Source organism: Idiotropiscis lumnitzeri, chromosome 3, assembly GCF_059441095.1.
Source record: "Idiotropiscis lumnitzeri isolate Australia: NSW breed Sydney's pygmy pipehorse chromosome 3, RoL_Ilum_1.0, whole genome shotgun sequence".
Lineage (NCBI taxonomy): Eukaryota > Metazoa > Chordata > Actinopteri > Syngnathiformes > Syngnathidae > Idiotropiscis > Idiotropiscis lumnitzeri.
This window is the reverse complement of record NC_142393.1, coordinates 19,107,924-19,128,318: the sequence shown is the minus strand read 5'-3', so window position 1 is coordinate 19,128,318 and position 20,395 is coordinate 19,107,924. Positions and strand designations below refer to the sequence as shown.

At 44.6% G+C, this 20,395-nt stretch overlaps 1 protein-coding gene across 1 annotated transcript; it reads left to right on the top strand.

The window, feature by feature from the left end:
* Positions 1 to 536: 536 nt before the first annotated feature.
* Positions 537 to 19,922, top strand: edn3b (endothelin 3b). Its single transcript, XM_088291067.1, has 4 exons — positions 537 to 984; positions 1,078 to 1,294; positions 8,917 to 9,075; positions 18,228 to 19,922. Exons 1-4 carry the CDS (start codon positions 933 to 935, stop codon positions 18,280 to 18,282), a joined length of 483 nt encoding a protein of 160 aa, XP_088147193.1. The 5' UTR covers positions 537 to 932; the 3' UTR covers positions 18,283 to 19,922.
* Positions 19,923 to 20,395: the final 473 nt, after the last annotated feature.

The following is a 20,395-nucleotide window of genomic DNA, read 5'->3' as shown; positions in this document are numbered from 1 at the left end:
AATCCAAATAGGACTCGGTGCTAGCACTGCTTTGCTATGCCTTTGTTGTTTTGCTTACAGTGTTTGTAATTGTTAAAATAATTTTAGAACACAACATATATATTAGCACATTCCTTTAGATATCAAGTATTAGTTTTTGTAAGAGTGCAGTAGTGGGGCTGTGTGTGTGTGTGTGTGTGTGTGTGTGTGTGGCATAAAGGTGAATATACTAGGGCAATGATTTCAAGTTTAATTTTGTGGACCGCCAACCGTCTATTACATTGTTGCCATGGTGATAATGTACAGTTGGGGTTTATATGCACCACTACAAAATATTTTATTTATTGCTTCAAGCTATATACTGGCCTGTGGACCAGTGGTTGGGTGATCACTGTAGAAAGGGGCCTGTACCCCAGTAAAGCTGTATGCCTAGTAACGCCCCTGGGTCTACCGCTAAACTAAGGAAACATGCGCTACCCTCCTTGCTATGCCTTGCTTCGACAGCTGCTCAAGTGGAGCCCTCCCTTTCGCGCATATTTGATAGGGGGTGGTGGGTGGTGTCGCGGGGGTGTACCCCAGCCAATCCAAACCCCATCGATCTTTATTTGAGATTTTTAGGGGGCGGACAAGAACTCCGCTGTTCTTTACTCGCGATGCTGTGAGACTGCGACGCGGAGAGAGTTTGGGCATATGCATTGGTGTTGCAGGGAATAGTAAGGACAGGTCGACACAGCATTGGCTGCAGGATTTATGACATGAAGGTACAAATATGAACGCAAAGGAGGAATAAACAATTTTTTCCTTTTTCTTTTTGTTTTGTTCATGCCAGGATCTGCACATGGACATCAGTGGATTTTCACACGTGTTGGATTAATATGACCGCGTCGCCGCATTACTACCAGGCTCTCTCACATTTTCGGAATATTTAACACACGAAATAGGGATTTTATCCCATGCAGGCGAGAATCATGCTTTATAAAATCCTTGCTTTAATTCTCTTACAAGGTACGTGGCTCTCGTCGTCATGCAAGCTTTTCATCGCGGCAAACTTTCCCTTTTTTCCCCTAATACTGTAATGTGTTTCCTGTGCAATACAAGGTGTGTTGAGGTGTGATGCTTGGGTCATATCGGAGGTCAGCCCCGGAGGTGTCTCGGGGCCCAGCACGGAGTTGAACTCCGGCGGAGTCGCGGCTCGAAAGAATTCTGATGCGACGGAACCAAAGTCCAGATCGAAGCGCTGCACCTGTTATTCCTACAAGGATAAAGAGTGCATCTATTACTGCCATTTGGACATCATCTGGATCAATACTCCCGAGTAAGACATCCTTTGTTAATTGTTTAATTGCATTAATTGTCACTATTTATTGCCTTATACAACATGAAAAAAGAAACAAACATAAATACATCTGTAGTATATACCCAGCCCATAGCTCTTAATTACTCAGGACATATTAGTATATCCGGAATGAAGATACTTAGGTTGAGTTGATTGGCAGAAACAGAAAACGTCTATTCAGGCATTTATGCACAACGACACAAGATTTACATCCTTTTTTTCTCAGGGTGTAGCTGATTGTTTTTTTTGCACGTTGTGGTATGTTTTGGGTGTGATGGTACACAATATTTAATCAACTTCTGTGTTTAAGATAAACAAAGCTGTTCAGCTTCGGTGATATGGTCTCGGAAGTAGTTGTGCACTGATGGGATTTAAATGGCTTGGTTGGGGGCAGATGCAGGTTGTGGCCCAAGTTGGAGAGAAAATTGGTTCGTGAGTGACTGTTGAGCCCGGTACCAGCTTTTTACTCTGGATTGTTTCCTTTAAGGCTTAAGTGAATGCCACACTCAGCCTTGATAAATAAAGTTACTTTGTACTACTAAAGTTTATTGCTGAACGCACATATTTGTGAAACGTTCTTTTTACGGCACATAAATAGCTGTCCAGCCTGCAAGGCAAACGTTTTATCTTACCACACCAGAACGCCTCAGGTACCACAACAGGTCAGTTTTCAAGTGATGACAAGCACAAGAAAAATGCCTAAATGTCATGGTTTGACACAAGATACAGAAGCAATTATTTCAAATATGTCCAAAACTTTAATACATGTCTCCTAATTTCTAGTGGTGACTTTGTCATTACCCCCATCAAGATGATTTCAGATTAATTTAATGAACATATTCAAGTCAAACAATACAATATTTCAGAATCACAGACACTTAATGCAAGGTGAAAAAGCAGTGGTTCAGAAACACAAAAGTTAAGTTCGACTATATAATTACTGTTGTTTCTTTAAACTCAAATACAGACAGAAATAGTGCCCAAAATGCACTGCAGTTACTGTAGTTGTCCTGTCTTTTTTTATGATGGAAAATCAGTATAGCTTCATGAATTTCATAAAATTAGCCACATGGTTTTAATTTCCCCAAGATTCAATACAGTACAGAAAGAGAGAGCATTTTTTTTTTTTTTTTGTGATTTTGCCATGTGTGCATGAGTAAACATGATGGCTTTGTTGTGTTTGTTATTATTTATTTTGAGGATGTGTGTGAGGGAGAGGTGTGTGTCAACTCGGCAAACATTTGTGAAACACAGATAATAAAACTGAACTGTTCAAAATGTTGGCAGGACTGCGCAAAACAGCTCGCAAAAAATAGGCATGAGCAGACAAATGGTCAAGCGCTCAATTTATTGAAACGTCAAACTGTACATCTGTGGTTTGCAGCAGGGAAGAGAAAAAAAAACGCAAAACGTATAGCAAAAAATTATATTGAATTAAGGGTTAAGAGGGAGTCAGCCAAGTCTTTTTCGTCTTGATGATCAGTTCATAACGCTTCATTAATCACTCAGTCAAACTAGATTGTGGAAGGTCTTCCATGAGTGTGGCATGAAAATGAATATATCTTTCCTTCCCAAAAAAAATGCATTATTCCCCCAAGGCTTACACAGTAGTCACGTTTGAGAAAGTGATCTAAACTTTGGCCTTCACATACTTGAATTGTTGTATGGGTTTTACAGGAAATACTGTGACAGGGTTTGGCTCACTCCAATGCATGGGAGGATGACGCAGGGATGAATTGAAGTTCATTGTTAAACCTCAAGTCACAAATAAATTAAGAAAAGGATGACAAGAATATGCATCTTGATTGAGAAGTACAGAATAGTATACCTTTAGATCAGTTGCTGCCTGTGCTTTTATTACTCTAGTGTCTGCATGTTTTGGTAGTGAACTGAAATGTTGTCTTTTGCTGCACTTACACAAGAGTACTTTGAATGGCCCCTCAGCAGTATGCAGTCCTCTGCTGAGGTGGAAATAATGTAGTCTTAATTTTAACATACTGGCAAGGAAGAGTTAAAGATGGTCATAAATATGCTATAGGCCCGTCATTTAACAAATGAAAATGAAAGAAAATAAATCCATGTCTGCTTTTATACTGACGTCCCAAACTGACATGTCATGAAAACAGTGCTATTTTTATTTGCGTAAGACGGCTAACTAGCTAATTACCAGGAGTGAAAGCAATACAGCTTGGCGGAGGTAATACATATTTCATGGCTCCTGGTAGACTAGGAGGCATTACTGCTATGCAAGGAAGCCAGAGTTCATGCTCACAGCAGAGGATTGAAGCGAGCCATTTGGCACCACTGCTTAACGGCTGCGCTACCCATTAAGATTGCATAAGACAAAAGAAACTCAGTAATTAAACTTTATGTTCCTGGAAACGGGTTGCGCCCCACTTTTGTTCTTCTTCAAAAATTATGACAGAAGAAATAATCCATTCCACAGCCAATCTGTGGCCAGTAGGAATGGACATAATAATGAATCAATTAGTTGATGTTTGATAGATCTATTGACTGGGTGTAAACCAGCAGAGGAGCTGTTGAATCAATCTAAATGAGTTAGCTGTCAACAAAAGTACAACATGGCCTGACCGATGAGACAATGACCTCTATCCAAGCAGACCGTTTTTCTTTGGGGCAGCATTGCGAGGTCTGATATGCTGACATCATGCACAAAAGTTAGTGTTCATTTTCCCTAAAATTCATTTTTATCATTTTTAACTGTGAGGCAACGTTAGTAAACTCAGTCAGAATGCAAATAGGTGGTATTTGGGATGAAAGATAGGTCCACCAAGTTTTGTCATGAACACTTTATAAAAACGAGTTCCTGCCTTCCTTTATAGAGGTACTAAAGTCACCATTGGGCCATAATCATTTGCTGGTATGCAGCTGTCATGACCATTAAAATGACTTTGGAACGAAACATGAATTGGTAGAGGCTGATTCCCAAGTGGTAACGATCACAAGAAGTTGTCCGCTGGGCGTGCTCAGGAAGCACGTAGACTGTTTGTCCCTTAATGCAGGTCGCAGGTGGCGTACCACATTTGAGTAGCGACAACAGCTTATCTCCATGGTTGTTACTTCTTGTCGTCCATTTTGAATAACTTAATTCAGTAAGACAGTTGTTTTTGTGTGCTCTGTTTTCTTTTGCCAAGACTGCTGTCGGCTATTTCATCTTAACAGCACTCCCTCTTACCACCTAGCAAGTCAGGGCACATTGACATATTTTAATGTCTTTGTATCCTGATATGCCTGATCCATCAGTAGCATATTAAAGTCAATGAGTGTAAAATCTTTGCACCAAAAAGGAGTATAAAGTAAACAAAAAAAAAGTTCTCTTCAAGTAAAGTCTTTAATCCACCCAGACCTTGTATTATTTCTTAATAGGCCCCTTGCTATTTTAAGATTTACTACTCAGTTTGAGGAAATGGATCATTAGACTTGGTGTCTAGTGCTGACATTAAGGCACACTGGAAACATAAGACGTGACATTTGATATTGTTGTGCTGAAGACCCATTTACCCAAGACCAAGACTTGCCAGATACCAAGGCTTTTGGGAGTTGAGACCAGGTCACAACAGACCGTGACAAGACCAAGACCATAAAAATCGATTTAATGGAGCATTCTTCCTTTAATTCGATGTTTCTTTAAAATGTATTTTGTTGCCAAAAACGCAGTGCCCGCTGTACTTTCAAAGCGTAAAATGCAAAAATCTCAAACATTTAGATTTTTTTTCCTTCAGTCATTTATGTAAAAGAAAAAAAAAGTCCTTTCAAGTACCTTTCATGTAAGTATTATGGAGAATTAACATTAGCTTACCTGGATTTATTTTGTTAGTTTGACATTGTCTCGACGTGCAGTGTCTTTTTTGTTTTACACATGGCGTCTTTGTGGTTGAATAAACCAAATTTAAAAACTGTTGCGTACTTTTCACTTCCACCTGTGCGTGTGTGTGTGCGTGGGGGTGTGTGTGTGTGTGTGTGCGCCTACGTGCTTCCCGGCCAATGGAAGCGGCTCCTCTCATTCTCTTTAAATTCAGCACTGGAGAGACACATGATCTTCATGGGTGTAGCATAAACTGACTTAGTGGTTCCATGCAGGAGCTCAACGGGCAATAAATATGTTTATGCCTTAATGTCATTAACGTTGCAAAAAAAAAAAGCCAAGTTAGCATTGATCATTTTTTTGTGTTGTAAAAAATGAAAATAGACAAAAGAAAAATATCTGAATAAAAACGTTAAGCTATTTTGGTAGGGGACTCTTTCAATGGAGGAGCTTCTCCTCTCCTTATTTAAACTAATGCACAATAAGCACTTGTTTTTTCGCTGTTATTTTTTTGTACTATAGTTATTTTCAACCCACACCAATTAAAATTAGGAAAATTTCATATACAGCCTACTGCCCTAAGAAAAGTGAGGTAGATTCCAGCATAGCCTTGTGAGGAGAAGTGGGTAATGAATGAATGGGTAGATATGTAGCCTATATCCTAAAATGTAGGTACAACAGGTAAATGCCTGAGGCCACAGCCACCTTGGCCCCCATTCCAGTGTCAGGTCTCCCACGAAGGTAGGCAGTGATTTCCTGTGTGCGCACAAGTGACTTTTATGACCAGATAAAGAGTTGCAGTGTTGAAAAGGTGTTGCAGGCTCGAAAAGCTGTGTGGATGTGCGATGTTGACACTGAACTGGGCGACACCGGGAGGTTGCCTGCATCTAAAGTAGATCTGTTGGGCACCCCTGCTCGTGGGAAGTAGAAAATCACAGCGCATGAAATTCCACTAAAGTTTCATATATAGTGTCAAGCACGTGAACCTGTAAATGGGCTCATGTTACAACGTGAAATGTTGATCGTTCGTCTTGCTTGCACTCTCGGTGGTATGAAAGATTCTTTTAAAATTCCTGGATGTGAAATTTGACCTGCCTGTACACAAACGTAAATCGGGGCAGGCAAAACTGCTACTGACTGCATTTCCATGTCCTCAACCGCAACATTTTCTTTACAGTAATATGTTCTACGCAGCTCCATTGTCTAAACACGGCAATCTGATTGAAATTGCATTTATGGTATATGAATTAATCAGACGGCGCGGCTATTTTCCTCTTGCTGTTGACTGAAACTGACATCACTGTTGCTCAAGACTCAGGTACCAACCAATCTACCCGATGTGTCGCAGCAAGATAGCGAAGGCTCGAAAACCTCCATGGGCCCCAATTTGAAGGGGTGTCACATGATTCTGCTGACGTAGAGCCAAATCATTTAAAAGAAAAAAAAGGCAGTGCAACAGCAACATGTGGCTGTCAGCAATACCTGCAAAGGAGCTCCGTTCTGCCAGAGCTGGCTGCTGAGCCCCACGTCTGACCGACGGCAAATATTGCTTGATATCAATGAGACCTCTAAACTGTCATTGCGATGACAAGTTGCCTGTCGGAGTACTCGCTAATGGGGCCCTCTACTCACAGGCTTGTTCGAAAATGCGTCTGCAGCGCAACAAAAAATAACTTATTGGTCATTGCCGTTAAATATGTGATATATGTAGTTAGCCTATACTACTTTATCGATACAGCTGTACAGTAATAAAAATAAATTGACTCAAGACAATGCAAAACAGTGTCTAAATAAATGTAGGTGTTTGTGTGTGCATGTGTGTGTGCGCGTGTGAAACAAAGAGCAGACAAAAATAATGCATATAGTCTTGAACGACCCAAAGTCATGTGAACAACACAAACATTATCTTTTGACGGGGTGGCAGCATCATGAACTACTTAATTTAACAATATTTTTTAAACATTATTTTGACGACCGGCGGCACGGTGGACAACTGGTTAGCACGCCTCACAGTTCAGAGGTGCAGGGTTCGATTCCGGCTTCGGGCTTACTGTGTGCTGTTTGCATGTCCAGTTTCCTCCTACATTCATCGTAGGTTAATTGAACATTCTAAATTGGCCCTACGTGTGAGTGTGTGCACAAGTGGTTGTTCGTCTTTGTGGGCTTTGCAATTGTCTGGCATCCAATTTCGGGTGTCCCCCGCCTATTGCCCGAAGACAGCTGGGATAGGCTCCAGCCGCCCGCGACCCTCATGAGGACAAGCGGCTCAGATAATGGATGCATTTTGTTACGATAGCACGTTCAAATCCTTTGATATTTAGCTGAATGTGACCGTAGAGGCGGTTATTATTTATCAGTTGTGACAAACCATCAATGATATAAAACAGTCACTGCAGTTCAGCTGTATAAGCTACGGGCGTACCATAGCTGGGACAAATTGCCTGTGGTTTTTGTCCATCCTTACAATCCAGGCAGCAATCCCAGCTAAGAGATCAGAAAATGGGCACCGCAAAGACAGTCTCACGTCGCACTGCAAGTGCCAAAATTCACAAGCAGCAGTGCGCTTCTTGGTGGTCATAGTTGGTGGGACTTGCGTGACAACAAGAATAAAGCAGCGGTGGTTGTCCATTGTTGCTTGAAAATGAAGAAAGTGGTTCTTCTTCACTTATTTCTTACTTAGCTAAAGTCCCGCCTCTTCGCCTATCCCTGTGTGAGTTGATGCACGAATGCGCAAGCGATTCCCAAACTCACATGAGGCATGTGACGCCACAGTTCATTTTTTGTCCGATAAAAACGAAGCATACATAAACGGGCATTCGTCAGTGCTTTAGTCCGTCTGTTTGTTCTCATCAGTATTTCAGGCACGCCCAATCGGTCCGAGTGAGCCAAATGGCGTTAAGAACGGTACCACGTCACACGCATGTGTCGCACCCATGGCACGTGCAATGAAATAAATACAAAATAAAAAATACAATTTGGTTGTACAGTATATTTTTCAGTCCCACAGACCGGAAACTTTATTTGGCTGTTTGTCCACTTGTGTGGCGTCTGCGTGTGACATGGAAATTAAATTCCGTCGCCAATGAAGGATGGATAGGGCCCAAATGGGTTGGCCTGAAATACGGATGGGAATGTAGAGCCGGTGATAGGTGGAGTTTTCTTTCTTTTGATGTTTTGCTAAACCTTACATAGGTAGAATTGCGTGTAACATGACTTTAGTGGGATGAAACATGACCTTTTCCCAGCTCGTCGTGGCGGCATCCCTCCAAATCTGGGCTGTCAGAGTGCACACTGTACTTGACTTGGCGGAAACAGAAATAGACTTTCTGGGGTCCGTGAATGACATTGACATGCCAGTCATTAAATAAAAAAATTAAGGTATGAACGGATGCATTGTATATCTTAATTTATTTTCATATGGATGGAAATTACAAATGAAGGAAGTAATTCATACACTGTGACAGAGTAATATAGGCACAAGGTTTGTTTTTTTTCAGTTTGGCCACTCCAGGTTTATTTAATTCATCTTTGATTTCCAGTTATTTGGATTCCTTTTTTATTATTCCTTATCTAAAAGATGTCATTCACATATAATAAAGCGTATTTTAGCATACAGAGACATGTTTCCGCACAGATAATGCAGCCTTTACCATGTGAGGTTCATTGACATGCTCTGTCATTTATCTTGTGATATACCATCAAATATGAAGACATTTGTTTGGGCATGTTTCGCTACCGTTGAATAAAACAGCCTTTCTTTTGTGGAAACTTGCAGACGCACAGTACCCTATGGAATGTCAAGCTACCAAGGAGCCCAGCGACTCCGACGTGCTCTTGCTGGACGACCGAGTGAGCATGAGCGAAGAGACACTCAGCGCTGCATGTGTGCTTCTCTGGATCAAGACCCAGAGTGCCATCACTTTTGTCAGTCAAGGTCAGTTCCATTTTTTTGTTTTCATGGAAGGAAGTGTAAGGGCCCCATTACAAGTGTAGTCTAACTGTGCACATGGGTGGAGTTTTCTTTCTTTTGGTATATTTGTGGACATCCGCAGTACAAATGGGCGTTTGCACTGTTGTGGGAGTGAACACGGCCCACTTGAATCCTGGCTAATTAAAGCCGCTCTCATTTACTTTAAAGTGAGTGAATGAGAGGCGTGTGGTCTGCATGGCGGAACAGACTCACTGGACCCCATGCCTGAGATTGGTGGGTGCAAATTGTATATAAGGAACTGCAAGAAGATCTCCACTTAAGACAACCCCCCCTCCTATATTCCACCGCACCCTACCCAACCCCCCAACCCCCTGTGCTTGCCTATGAAAATAGAGCCCTAAAAGTCAAATTGGATGCCACTACTGGGACTGGCTGACCTTTTCAAGTAACTGAATGACATTAGACTTGGGATTTGAACCCAAACGTAAATTATTTTAAGAAAAAAAAAATGACTACAAATCCATTAAAAATCCAAATAGTCATATAGATTTAAAGTAAATATGTATGAAAGGTCTGGCAGCAGGGATCGTCTTTGATCTGCTCAAGGGGGAATGTTTTTACAGCCCTCATGTTCACCAACTTGTATGATTTTTTTTTTTTTTTTGCAAGAAAAATTGTTTGGCATCCAACTGTGGTCAAGAATGATACTTAGACAAAAATTAGGTGTCGAGTTCCTCAGTGGAACATACCTTTGGACAAGTTTGCATTGTGATTTGACCTGGCACGAAAATAAAGTGCACAGAAATGTAAATGTTATGTTAATTTCTTTAAAAGTCACAGTGACATCATAATACAATTTGTAATTGTTTTAGAAAGATTGTACTTATTTACAAACATTCTATAGAGTGACTTCATATATTTTCATTGGTGCATTTTAAATTTTAAATTATATGACACATTCCCATGAGTCGGCCTTTTTGGAATGAAATACCAATTAAATAAGCGCTCAAATGTTTGTCTATTCATCATAGCAATCTCCAGACAACATATCATTATACTTTCTAGGGGCTGCGATCAAACAAATATCACATGAAGTTGATATTTTGAGAGTACAGTGGTACCTCAAGTTACAAAGTTCCATTTGTTCCATGACCGTTAGTAACTCGAAACGTTAGTTAATCGAGGAAACTTTAAATGAAATGGAAATGGGATCAATCCTCACCAGCCCCCAAATTATTTTTGACATTTTGTGTTATATACCGTGTTGGGCAAGTTACTTCCAAAATGTAATATTTCATGTTCCTTGCATCTGAAAGTAATAATAACATTTTACTGTCTTGGGAGAGAAATGTCTTACTCAAGTTTAAGCTACCTTTAAGTTCCTTTTTTTTCCTCTTAAATCCGAGATGAATGTATTTAATAATTATTTTGACACTTTGAAAGGAAATTGCAAAATTTTCTACCAAACTGTAGCTGGTTGTCATGATCCGCGTCGGGCATGACAGGGGTTTTTGTCATTGTTTTCGTCTGCATGTGTTTTTGTTATTGTTTTCGTCACCTCCCTGCCATGTGCACTTTGTTTTTGTTTTGATCAGCCGAGTAGGGGCGTTTCCCCTCAGCACCTCGCCCTCACCAGCCACGCACCTGCTCCCCATTAACGATCAACACACCTGATTCCCATCTGCTCCCCTATTGACTGGACTATATAAACACCTCATCCCAACAACTCATTGTCGGAACATTACTCCTGCTACTCCGTTTGGACTGTCACGACCGCTCCCTGATCTCCTTCACGGCCATGTTCTTGCTCTTGCTCCCTCTCATGTCCCTGGTTTTTGTCACTGTCTTGTTCCTCGGCTTTTGTTCTGTTTAGTCACGTTTAGTTCGTCTTAGTCTTTTTGCACCCTGCCACGTTTGTTTGTCCACGCCATGTTGTTTGTCCTCATTTGATTAATTTAATAAATTCCCTTTAGTTTACCCTTTTCCCTGCTTCCTCGCACCTTTGGGTCCACCTCCTCCTCGCCGACTGAAACCTGACAGAATGTTCCGACCAACTACGGACCCTGCGGGAAGCTCTCGGCGACGTCATCGTCGTCGCCGATCGGACAACCGCCCTCATCAGCCTGCCGACCAGCCCCGTACCTCGTCTGTTGCTTCCTCTGCGTCTCACGGTATTAAAATCGACGGCCTCCCTGTCATACCCCCTCACCTGATTATTGATTCCGATTATGACGATGATTTTGAGCACCAAGCCTTTTCACCCCCTCACGATTCAAGTAAGTCCGGTTACGAGTATGATTTTGAGCACCTTGCCCCTCACATTTTTTCCGATCCCGATCACGACTATGATTTTGCATATATTGCCACTCTCTTAGTCGCCCAGCGCAACGCTGAGTTGTTTTTGAGCCGTCACCTTCCTTCCCCCCAACCATTTCTGTCACCTTCGTCATTTGAGTTTTTTGAGACCACCTCCCACGTTACCTCGCGTTGTTCACCACGTCCAAAGTCACGTAAGTCACGGTCCCGTCGCTCCCCTCGTCCACCGTCGCTTTCCGCACCTGATCACGTTCCCCTTGCGCATCATAGCTCACGTTCACCAGCACCCATAGTCTCGGTCCCTCGTGTCTCCCATTCCCCTGATTCCCTATGGCGGCAGGCTGATAGGGATCAGTTCCCCCGTCTCGGCTGCGCCCGGCCCGCCTGCTGCGCCCGGCCCGCCGCAGCCTCCCCGTCAGCGGCACAGACCATGCCGCCTCCACGTCAGCTGCAGCAACCCACGCCGCCTCCACGTCAGCTGCTGCCACCCACGCCGCCTCCACGTCAGCTGCTGAGCCCCGTCCCGGCTCCCCGCCGGCTGCTGAGCCCCGTCCCGGCTCCCCGCCGGCTGCTGAGCCCCGTCCCGGCTCCCCGCCGGCTGCTGAGCCCCGTCCCGGCTCCCCGCCGGCTGCTGAGCCCCGTCCCGGCTCCCCGCCGGCTGCTGAGCCCCGTCCCGGCTTCCCGCCGGCTGCTGAGCCCCGTCCCGGCTTCCCGCCGGCTGCTGAGCCCCGTCCCGGCTCCCCGCCGGCTGCTGAGCCCCGTCCCGGCTCCCCGCCGGCTGCTGAGCCCCGTCCCGGCTCCCCGCCGGCTGCTGAGCCCCGTCCCGGCTCCCCGCCGGCTGCTGAGCCCCGTCCCGGCTCCCCGCCGGCTGCTGAGCCCCGTCCCGGCTCCCCGCCGGCTGCTGAGCCCCGTCCCGGCTCCCCGCCGGCTGCTGAGCCCCGTCCCGGCTCCCCGCCGGCTGCTGAGCTCCGTCCCGGCTCCCCGCCGGCTGCTGAGCCCCGTCCCGGCTCCCCGCCGGCTGCTGAGCCCCGTCCCGGCTCCCCGCCGGCTGCTGAGCCCCGTCCCGGCTCCCCGCCAGCTGCTGAGCCCCGTTCCGGCTCCCCGCCAGCTGCTGAGCCCCGTCCCGGCGCTTCAAGTCCCTGTTCCGGCGGCGCAGACCCTGCGTCCGCCCCAAGTCCACGTTCAGGCGGAGCAGACCCTGCGTCCGCCCCAAGTCCACGTTCAGGCGGAGCAGACCCTGCGTCCGTCCCAAGTTCACGTTCCGGCGGAGCACGTCGTGCGTCCGTCCCAGGTTCACGTTCAGGCGGAGCACGTCGTGCGTCCGTCCCAGGTTCACGTTCAGGCGGAGCACGTTGTGCGTCCGTCCCAGGTTCACGTTCAGGCGGAGCACGTTGTGCGTCCGTCCCAGGTTCACGTTCAGGCGGAGCACGTTGTGCGTCCGTCCCAGGTTCACGTTCAGGCGGAGCACGTTGTGCGTCCGTCCCAGGTTCACGTTCAGGCGGAGCACGTTGTGCGTCCGCCCCAGGTTCACGTTCAGGCGGAGCACGTTTCGCGTCTGCCCCAAGTCCATGTCCCGGCGGAGCACGTTGTGCGTCCGTCCCAGGTTCACGTTCAGGCGGAGCACGTTGTGCGTCCGTCCCAGGTTCACGTTCAGGCGGAGCACGTTGTGCGTCCGTCCCAGGTTCACGTTCAGGCGGAGCACGTTGTGCGTCCGTCCCAGGTTCACGTTCAGGCGGAGCACGTTGTGCGTCCGCCCCAGGTTCACGTTCAGGCGGAGCACGTTGTGCGTCCGCCCCAGGTTCACGTTCAGGCGGAGCACGTTGTGCGTCCGCCCCAGGTTCACGTTCCGGCGGAGCACGTTGTGCGTCCGCCCCAGGTTCACGTTCCGGCGGAGCACGTTGTGCGTCCGCCCCAGGTTCACGTTCCGGCGGAGCACGTTGTGCGTCCGCCCCAGGCTCACGTTCCGGCGGAGCACGTTGTGCGTCCGCCCCAGGCTCACGTTCCGGCGGAGCACGTTGTGCGTCCGCCCCAAGCTCACGTTCCGGCGGAGCACGTTGTGCGTCCGCCCCAAGCTCACGTTCCGGCGGAGCCTGTCCCGCGTCCGCTTCCGGTCAAGGACCCGACGGCGCCTGTCCTGCGCCCGTTGCAAGGGCCTGCCCCGGCAGCGCTCGACGACCCACGGTCGCTCCTGGCTCCTGCCTCGGTGGTGGACGACGACACGCCGCCGCCTCTCGACTCTGCCTCGGCGGCCTTCGACGATGCGCCGCCGCTTCTCGTCGCGGCGTCCGACGGTCCGCCGCCGCTCCACGTTCCTGCCTCGGCGGGGCTCGAGGACCAGCCGCCGCTCCACGTTCCTGCCTCGGCGGGGCTCGAGGACCCGCCGCCGCTCCACGTTCCTGCCTCGGCGGGATTCGACGACCCGCCGCCGCTCCACGTTCCTGACTCGGCGGGGCTGGACGACCAGCCGTCGCGCCAAGTTCCTGTCTCGGCTGCGTCCGGTCCGCCGCCGCTCCAAGCCTCTGCCTCGGCTGAGCCCCTCGACCCACCGCCGCTTCACGTCTCAGCCTCGGCGGCGCACTCGATGTGGCGATCTGGGCCTCCCGGACGCCCGCCTGAATGGCCACAGTCGGACTCCCTGGTTTGGCCTCCCGGACGCCCGCCCGAATGGCCACGACTGGACTTGCGGGTTCGGCCACCCGGACGGCCGCCTGAATGGCCACGAAAGGACTCGCTGGTCTGGCCTCCCGGACATCCGCCAGACCGGTTTCGATCACGGGTCGTTGACCCACCGCCCGACCCCTTCCGCCCACCCTCGTTTTTGGACATGGTTTTCTTTTTGTGGGACGTCTGGAATCCGTCCCTTGAGGGGGGGGTACTGTCATGATCCGCGTCGGGCATGACAGGGGTTTTTGTCATTGTTTTCGTCTGCATGTGTTTTTATTGTTTTCGTCACCTCCCTGCCATGTGCACTTTGTTTTTGTTTTGATCAGCCGAGTAGGGGCGTTTCCCCTCAGCACCTCGCCCTCACCAGCCACGCACCTGCTCCCCATTAACGATCAACACACCTGATTCCCATCTGCTCCCCTATTGACTGGACTATATAAACACCTCATCCCAACAACTCATTGTCGGAACATTACTCCTGCTACTCCGTTTGGACTGTCACGACCGCTCCCTGATCTCCTTCACGGCCATGTTCTTGCTCTTGCTCCCTCTCATGTCCCTGGTTTTTGTCACTGTCTTGTTCCTCGGCTTTTGTTCTGTTTAGTCACGTTTAGTTCGTCTTAGTCTTTTTGCACCCTGCCACGTTTGTTTGTCCACGCCATGTTGTTTGTCCTCATTTGATTAATTTAATAAATTCCCTTTAGTTTACCCTTTTCCCTGCTTCCTCGCACCTTTGGGTCCACCTCCTCCTCGCCGACTGAAACCTGACACTGGTGAAGTTAACTCGTAATGAAAATATTTATCTGTATATAGTGTGGACTATAATATTTATTATTTTGTCTCAATGGTGGGAGATCTCTCCCTTTGAACAATATATACGTTTAAAAGAATAGTGTGTGATAGAGCGTGATTAGTATCTACTCCCTCTGCTGAATGCTCTTCTTGAAAAGCCTTCATATGCTTAAAGATTAACTTGCATTACATTAAAATAAATTCACAGTACGAGGTATGCTCTTTCGTTATGCCCTGTTTGTTTTTTTCTCTTTCAGCGACGCTCCAATAAAATCAATACTGTACATATTATTCATACGATTAAGCTTTTTTGCAACGTTAATCAGAAAACTAGGCTACTGCTGTTACAATCATGCTTGAAAGAATAGTGTGTGATAGAGCGGGATTCGTATCCGTAATAGAAATAATTAGTGTATGATTCATTTGAATGTGACCTCATAATGGACCTCATGGTATGTCATTTATAATATAACACCAGCGTGGGACGATCCCTCTGATTCATTGTGAAAATCAAACAAAAAAATGATTATCATCTTGAAATTATTTGAATAGTTTCCCCGTCACACACACGGACGCATGAATGGCAGGTACAAAGCGGTCTCCAATTGCTTGTCACACACATGGCTGACTGAATCATCTGAAAGGGGAGGTTTTACAGTTTACCTGCCAATGTCATGCACGAACTGCAGCAAGTCTAGTTTCTGTTTCCACAATGTTCAAGCACGACATACTCGGGTGTGCGCTCCGTACCACCCTGATTGGATGCAAATGAGTTATACCGTGAGGACGGGCTGAGAAACACCATGTGTCATGGAGGAACGTCGAGTAAAATACCAAAGCAAAGCGAACTCCACCTTTGTGCAGAGTTATGCTGCACTTTGCACTTGACAAAAATGGGATCCAATGTCTTCACATGATTAGTTGCACTGTTTGGAGACGACTGTTGCATGTTGTGCTTGTGTTTTGTTGGACTGTCAGTGCAACATATGAACGTTAACTAATTTTGTCATTGATTTATTGTTTGGAGCATTGCAGTGTTTCGCTGTTGATTTGGCTCAATTCTTGGAACAGAAATGACATTCTCAAAATAACATAAACAAATCCAGAAACCACCTTGCAATCATTCACGACTGAATATCATTTCTCATCGATTTCATCAAATTGCAAATGTCTCTTTGCAATTGGTGATGTACAAGTAGCTTATAGACAGAACATTGAGCCCACTTTCCACGCTACTTGGCAACAGAAAATAGCCGCTGCGATGTGGACTAAAATCTATGGCCAAACTGAGAATAGCGCTTCCATGGCAAGGAGGAAGAGGATGCTGGCCAGGAGAGGGAAGGTGACCAAAAATAACCACTGAAAGTTTTACTGGAGTTATGAAACTTTATTTACATCACTGTACCCTAGATAGGTATTTTTTGGGGTGTTTTTATTTCTTACATGTACTGAAAAATGTATATATTTTTTTACTCTACAGTAACGTATGGAAGCTATTTTATGTGTGAATAAAAATTATTACAATTTAATTGGCCTTATGAATTAAGCTTAAGACACGTAAACTGGAAGAGATATGATCTTTTTTTTTTTGCCTGTGATCCAATTTGCCATCCAGGTTGTTTTTGGCAAAAACACAAAGTGGATACAAATGAGCCAAAGCAATTGAGAAGGATCTTTGCAATTTTTGTGGTACTCACGCTATATATGAGGAAGGGAATTAGTTGTGGGAACAGTTTTGAGAGAGGTTTGAGCTTTTGATCGTGAGCTATATTATAGCGCAGCGCTGAAAAACTCTTTTGCCAAATGATGATTTAGTTTTAAGATAGTTATTCTCTGAGCCAAACCTGCAGTGAAAATCTGTATTATTAATATATGCAACTGCAAATGCATTGCCTTGATTTTAGTGAGATGACTGCAATTATAAACATGCTGAATGTGAATGAATCACTCAAACAATTTCATGATATTAATTATATATAGCATATATTTGGGGTTTAGGGTGTGTCAAAACGTGTACAATAAAATGTGATTTGAAAACATTAACCTCAAATTAAATTAAAATGTTAGTCTGCAGCCCCGCCCTTGAACTTCAGCCTTGTCCTGACCTATTACCTTGTTAGCCCAGAAAAAGCAACTCATTCATCGGTTTGAAGTTTTATTTTTTTTTTTTCAGCCTGCAGTGCCGGGAATGAGTTTATCTGTGAGTGTGCAAGAAATGATTGACACCTCACAAGTCATGCCTTCTGTCTCTAATTGGATCTTAATCATTTTTTTCTCGGGTGCTGTATTAGAATGGATCAACATACCTCTTCACGTATTACTGTCGAGTCATAATGACTTTTTAAAAATTATGCTCATTTTTTTCCGTCTCTGGTTCTGTCAAATGCAAATTAGCTACTGGTCAACTCCCAATATTAGAAAATTTATTATATTATTGATTATATAGGATTCACTTCATCCTCAAGTCTACTCTTAGTCTGAAGATCCTTCCATGTGGTGCATGCAACAGACATATTGCCAAAACCAAATAGTTCACTCACTTTTCGCGGGAGATACGTGCAGTTTTTTATTTTTGCCCTAAAATTGACTTACCTTCATTAGAATCCTGAGGTGCATTTAAGACAAACCTACAATCCTAGTGAATTAATGCACCTTTTAACCCGTGACGTTATTGTGCAAAGCGAAAGATGACTTCTTTTTCTTCGTCACCTTCTTCTACGACTTTGCAGTTGTCTTCTTATTCGCTCTTCTTTTAAGACCACAAAGAATAAGGGATGCCGCCGGAAGTAGCCATGGCAACTTGTTTTCGCTTTGCACGATAACATCAATAAGGACGTAGAATGCGCATTGTGATTATACCTTTGGCTAAAATTTGACGCTAGTTTAAGACAAACTTATTGGATGGAAGAGTCGTTAGGTTAATCGATTCTAAAATGATTTAAATTGTAAATTGTTTAAATTTTTTTCACACTGAAGCATAAGCAAGATACTGAAAGATTTGCATTTGAGGCCCAGTTCACATTAAACACTCAAGCCCTAAAATAAAGAATCATATTTTTGCTTTTGCAAAAGAGATACTGATTTGCTATCTTCTCTCTTGTGTGCTAACATGGAACAACTCATTCTTTTCACTGTTTATGTGAATGTCGCCGGATGAGAAATGGGATTTCTCTAAATCTTCGAAACTTCTGTTTTCATGTCTGGGTCAAAGTGCGAAGAATAATGCTTGGCGTTTATCATTCCCATCACTCACAAACGTCAGAGCAATCCGGCACGCCTTCAGAGATTTGAAGCATTGTGATTCATTATTGATTTTCTGTCCATAGAGATGTTGAACTCACTGCGTGGCCAAGCGAAATCTAATTTGTGTTTTCCCATTCAAGTCCTCTGCAGACTGGGCCGAAAGCAAGTTTTCCCAGAGTCCCGAGGCCCGGCTGACAGTTGGACGCCCCTCATCTCCCGCTGTTTTCTTCAGGGAGTGGATCCATCCCTCATCTTCATCCCATCATTCTCTGTTTGGCACACTTGCTTCCACAGGTACACTCCCATTCAAGGAAAGAACTTTGGAGATTGACACTGCCGACATTCCTGAGCATCATAACTCTGGAAGCAAGTTCCATCAGGCCGGGTGGTTTTAAGAACACTTCAGCAAATTTGATACAGTTCTCCGGAGGCTATTCTCTCTTTTTTTTGTTCTCTCGTGATCGTCATAAGGATTATGAACGTAGGTTCACCTTGAAAATATCGAGTGACCTTATGCCGCCCCTTTTTGAATTCCTATATGCAAACTTATTGTGAACTAGAGTTTCTTTCAAAACATTGTGGTGAGCAGTAAATGCTGAAGAAACCATGGACGGCTTTTCTACTTAGATGGTGGAAAACAAATTATGAGTTGCGGATGAAAATACTGAATCAATCTTTAGAACACATAATACATGATAATAAATAGGTAATGGCCCTTCTATATTGCTGTGTTTTCTGATCTTACCTATAATGACAACTTTAAGGACTCATTTTGTACATAATTTTTTTAATAGAAATAATATAAAAGTATATGAATAATATGAATTATGTAAGCTCTGCTCTGTTCAGTTCTGCTCTATAACACTAACCCTAACCCAAGAGAAATGTGATGTTATTTTACCCTTCTACATATGATCATTAAGAATTCATTTGGGCTCTAACTGGGCAATCACAATAACACTGAGAAAAGTGACTGGATCATTGGCGATGTATAATTTAACGTAACATGGATCAGGGTCATGCCTATGTCATGTCTGGAGGAGACAATTTATTTATTTTTCCCCTTCCAAAATGACGTACGATTACTATAGCAAGCTACTGCATGAATCTTTTCATGAGAAATGAATCGATTAATTGCCATCGATTGGGAGGTGATCCGAGAATCAGATACCAGTTGAAATTTTAGGATGGAGTTTTTTGGTTTTTTTTTATAATGAAAAAAAAACCATGGAATAACACCAGTGAGAGCTTGTACGTGCAATGTTGGTTGATTTACTGGAGGGCATTATTAATAAATCACAAAACACCTCAGTTGAGATTGAATCTTACTCTGAGGCTGGTAAAAGAATGTGTTGCCCAAGGCCTCAACAGACTGTGGTTGGACTTTAGCATGGCGCTTATCCTCAAAGCGAAAACAGTAACACACAGTGAAAGTCAAGTGGCAACGTTTCCGTTAGCCTCCGGGGCAAGAATTTCTCTCTCACCGACCAATAATTAAACCCTTCCTTTACTGCGCCTTCCTACTAGGTACCCCTTGTCCATGTTTACAGGTGAGCCCTCGACAAATAAAAAGCAAACCCTATTTGCTTCTTTGTCTTCCACACTTTAGTGCTGACACATCTTTATGTTGTTACTATATTTGTGCTGAGTACGATTATTGCGTTATGATGTGCTCTATTGGAGAGAGGAAAGGAACACTTTTTTTGTGGGTCCTGATACTTATGTATACCGGGGGTACAGTGTTGTGTATTTATGATAATTTACAAATGTCTTTTTCAAGGTACCATTGTAACAGTTGTTGAGGCATTCGGTGTCATGCAAAGAGAGTTATAATAAAAAAGGAGCCATTAAACTGGTTGCATTTTTGTACGTCCTTCAACTTGGATCTGAAAGTGGATCTTAGAAAATGTTCAAAATAATCTGAAGTGGCAACAATCAAAAGAAAAAACAATCTACTCTGTGATTAAGACCCACAAGAACACACTCTCATTCTTTAGCCATGCTCAATTCACTCTACACAAATCATTCAAATTCCACCTGTCCCGTTTCAATGGTGTGGCCTAGGGGCGTAATGTACAAAATGTGCACGTACGCACAAAAACCTGGCATATGCACTTCTCCATGCTCAAGTGTATCAAGAGTGAAATGAAACGATGGCTAGCGTCCGCATGATTTTTATTTTTTTTAATTTTCTATAGCTTTTGGAGAGTCATAAAGATGATACTGGGCAGTGACTGCAGCATTTGATGGCACAGAAATTTTAAGAATTAAAAAAAAAAGTGTTGATATTTCTGTCATTAACTTTACA